Source organism: Pelophylax lessonae, assembly GCF_965119305.1.
Source record: "Pelophylax lessonae genome assembly, chromosome: 1".
Lineage (NCBI taxonomy): Eukaryota > Metazoa > Chordata > Amphibia > Anura > Ranidae > Pelophylax > Pelophylax lessonae.
In genome coordinates, this window is record NC_138768.1 from 880,023,434 (window position 1) to 880,027,554 (window position 4,121).

General features: G+C 48.4%; 1 protein-coding gene across 1 annotated transcript; it reads left to right on the plus strand.

The window, feature by feature from the left end:
• Positions 1-239: 239 nt before the first annotated feature.
• Positions 240-2,558, plus strand: LOC309550572 (E3 ubiquitin-protein ligase TRIM39-like; the record flags this gene model as incomplete). Its single annotated transcript, XM_082250920.1, has 2 exons — positions 240-1,377; positions 1,876-2,558. The coding sequence occupies 2 exons, from the start codon at positions 240-242 to the stop codon at positions 2,556-2,558; spliced, it is 1,821 nt and encodes a 606-aa protein (XP_082107046.1).
• Positions 2,559-4,121: the final 1,563 nt, after the last annotated feature.

Genomic DNA, 4,121 nt, shown 5'->3' on the forward strand with positions numbered 1-4,121 from the left:
AGAAGGAAGAAAAAGACCGGCACAACGTTTGAACAGCTTATGAAAATGTAATTTATTTTTCCCCAGATAGGGAGAATATTGTCAAGAACCCTCCCATGTATTATCTGTGTTCCTCTGTATAAGGATTCCTATGACTATCCCGTCTCAGCCTTACCCAGTGTAGGAGTGTACATAACTGGTTACACTTGTTACGGGTGTCAGATACTTTGACTCTCATTTCTCTCTTCTGCTTTTCAGCGATGGCGTCTGCTGATCTGAGGAAGGAGCTGGAATGTTCCGTCTGTCTGAACATTTATGCAGATCCCGTAACCCTGAAATGTGGACACAACTTCTGCCGGGACTGTATTGGTCGTGTTTTGGATACACAGGAGGAGTCTGGAGGGTATTCCTGTCCTGAATGCAGAGAAGAGTTTCGGGAGCGGCCTGAACTGCGGAGGAACATAGCACTGTGTAACATAGTGGAGAATGTCCTGTCCGCTCAGCCAAATCAGGAGGAGTCCGGGGTCTTCTGTACTTACTGTATTCACACTCCTGTACCTGCTGTGAAATCCTGTCTGCTATGTAAAGCTTCTCTGTGTGACAATCACCTGAGAGTCCACAACAAGTCACCAGAACACGTCTTATGTGACCCCACCACTTCCCCGGAGAACAGGAATTGCTTGTCACCAGAACACGTCTTATGTGACCCCACCACTTCCCCGGAGAACAGGAATTGCTCCATCCATAAGGAGCCACTGAAATATTACTGCACTGAGGACTCCACCTGTATCTGTGTGTCCTGCAGTTTGGCTGGAGAACACCGGGGACACAAGGTGGTGACTATGGATGAAGCCTCTGAGAAACTGAGTAAAGACTTGGAGAAACTGATGACAAAGAGAGAGAAGGTGGATAAAAGAGTCCAGAGTCTGCAGGAACGTAGGAGGAAAGTACGTGGAAAAGCAGATGACGAAACAAAGTGTTTCACTGCCCTGTTCAGAGACGTTGGGAGACATCTGGAGAAGAGAGTCCTACGTGAGTACTCCAGGCAGGCAGAGAGGGTCTCTCTATCACTTTCTGATAAAATCCAACAGCTGGAAATTAAGAAGGAGGAGCTGGGTAACATGATGGACCCACTGACTGTCCTACAGGAATCGGACACAGGTGACTTGTGTGATACTGAGGACAGAGATGATGGGGACACAGAGGGACATTATGGACTCCTCCGTGATGGAGGGGATATGGACATGGGGGGGATCTCACACACATTACACACAGGTTTATCTGATATCATGTCTGGGGTAAATGTACAGAAACGTACAAGCACGCATGTCTATCCACATTCTACTACAAAGGGCAAAGGTCGCATTAATTCTGAACCATCCATACAACCATCCAGGAGTCATTTCCAACCCTCCCCAACCATACAACCATCCAGGAGACATCCCCAACCCACCCTCACCATGCAACCATCTGGGAGACATCCCCAACCCTCCCCCACCATGCAACCATCCAGGAGACATCCCCAACCCTCCCCCACCATGCAACCATCCAGGAGACATCCCCAACCCTCCCCCACCATACAACCATCCAGGAGACATCCCCAACCCTCCCCCATCATGCAACCATCCAGGAGACATCCCCAACCCACCCTCACCATGCAACCATCTGGGAGACATCCCCAACCCTCCCCCACCATGCAACCATCCAGGAGACATCCCCAACCCTCCCCCACCATACAACCATCCGGGAGACATCCCCAACCCTCCCCCACCATACAACCATCCAGGAGACATCCCCAACCCTCCTCCACCATGCAACCATCTGGGAGACATCCCCAACCCTCCCCCACCATGCAACCATCCAGGAGACATCCCCAACCCACCCTCACCATACAAGCATCCAGGAGACATCCCCAACCCTCCTCCACCATACAACACTCACATCGCCAGGCTGGGGGACCAAATATTGGGGCTGTACAGCAAACATGGGGGATGTCGGGGTTTACAGATATATTATTGGATGTGAGCACAGCTGCTAATAATCTACATATATCAGATGACAGGAAAACTACATCCTTCTCATCATCACATCAGAATCGCCCAAACACACCAGGGAGGTTTTCGCATCCTCAGGTGATAAGCAGTCAGAGTTTCTCCTCAGGGAGACATTACTGGGAAGTGGATGTTGGGGGATCAACGAACTGGAGAGTCGGGATGTGTTACCCCAGTATAGACAGGAGAGGGGATGAGTCAGGGATTGGATGTAATAAGAAGTCCTGGTGTTTGGGGAGGTGGGAGGGCAATCAGTACTCAGTGAGACATGACAGTCAACAGGTCCCATTACCCGGCAATGTCTCCAGTAACAGACTCAGGATAGATCTGGATTATGAGGCCGGGCAGATCTCCTTTTATGAATTGTTTGAATTGATCCGACACCTCCACACCTTCACCACCACCTTCACTGAGCCCCTCCATGCTGGGGTATGCATATGGGATGGTAGTATAAAAATATATGAAGAGAATCAGATAATGAGAAACCAGGAACTGGTAACATCACAGGCCAGAGAGTCTACAATTTGAAATACTTGGCCAATAGGAGGAAGCATTGGACAAGATCCAACATCACTGATTTAGTTATAAAGCTGCTGGCTCCGGGGCCGTCATTTTCCTCCCCCTCTTCACTATCGAGTGTATCACTGACCAGGAACAAGCATACAGGGGTTCATAATTTTTAGGCTTTACTGGCTGCATGCTTGATCAGGGTCAGAAAAAACACAAGGTAGTGTAGCCAGATTCAGAATGAAAGCCCTGTAGCCTGCACCTTTACAGTTTACCCATAGCTAAAAAGGGGTTTTCAGGTTTGGATGAAGTGGGGAAGAATTAGAACCCCCTGTTTGACTTTAATGCTATTTGGGGCTCCATTAGTTGGATTCCTCTCACTTCCTGTCCTACTGACAATGTTTTACTAGACAGGAAGTGAGGGTAACTCTCCAACAGACAGAAATAAAGTAAAGTAGGGGAAGGCTAGAACCTCTGTCCAGGGCCAGGACAAGGGGTAGGCGGTTTCCCTGGGCACTGTGCTATTGTGTGATGTGGGGGGGCGCCACAAGGTAGTTGTCGGAGGGATTTGTGCTGGGAGGGGGAATTTGGGGGATGGCTGGGGGTAAGTATTGTTCTAGAAGAGGAACTTTGGGGGGCGGTGCTAACAGTAATGATTCAGAGGGATTTGTGCTAGGAGGAGGGATTTGGGAGGAATTTGTAAGGGGGAAAATTATAGTAGGGGGGGCAGATGTGTACTAGGAGGGGACATTTTAGGGGGAGAGAATTTGTGCTAGAAGGGGTTAATTTAACTTTTCTTTGTTGTTTTTTGGGGGGGGGGGCATTTGAGGAGGGGGATTTGGGGGATTGAGGGGCAAAGATTTGTTCTGAAAGGGGGGATTTCAGCAGGGGGGCAGATTTGGGGGCGGATTTTTGTTAATACATAATGCTCATAAATCTTGGGGTGGGGGTGCAGTTTTGAATGTTCGCCCTGGGCTCTTGATGACCTTGTCCCAGCACTGCCTCTGTCTGACAAATTAATTTATCTGTGATTGGCTGCAATAATTGGCACTATAAGCACTGATAGTGTTAATCTTATTCCTATTGGCTATAATGTGTAGGGGGCGGGGATTAATAAACAGATGTCAGTGATCACCAATTATTCTGGCGGTGGTGTGTGTGTGGTAGTGTGGACCGGTGACAGGGGGGGGGGGGTATACAGTCTCAAGAAGAGGAAATCCTTGGCTGTGTATATGGAAATATTAATTGGATACCCTGGGCTGTCATGGCTCCCCAATACATGGAGGATTCCGTGATCCAAATCTTCAGCCTCCTACTCTGACGGCCTAAAGAAAAAGTGGGAGGGTTCGGGGCGCCCCTAGGATCAACATCACAAAAAAATTAAAAGAACACTTTGAAACCACATCAGATCTCAATGGGGAAAAATATCATGCTGGATATCTATACTGATATGGACTGGGTAATGTGTTAGGATCTATACTGGTATGGACTGGGTAATGTGTTAGGATCTATACTGGTATGTACTGGGTAATGTGTTAGGATCTATACTGGTATGGACTGGGCAATGTGTTAGGATCTATACTG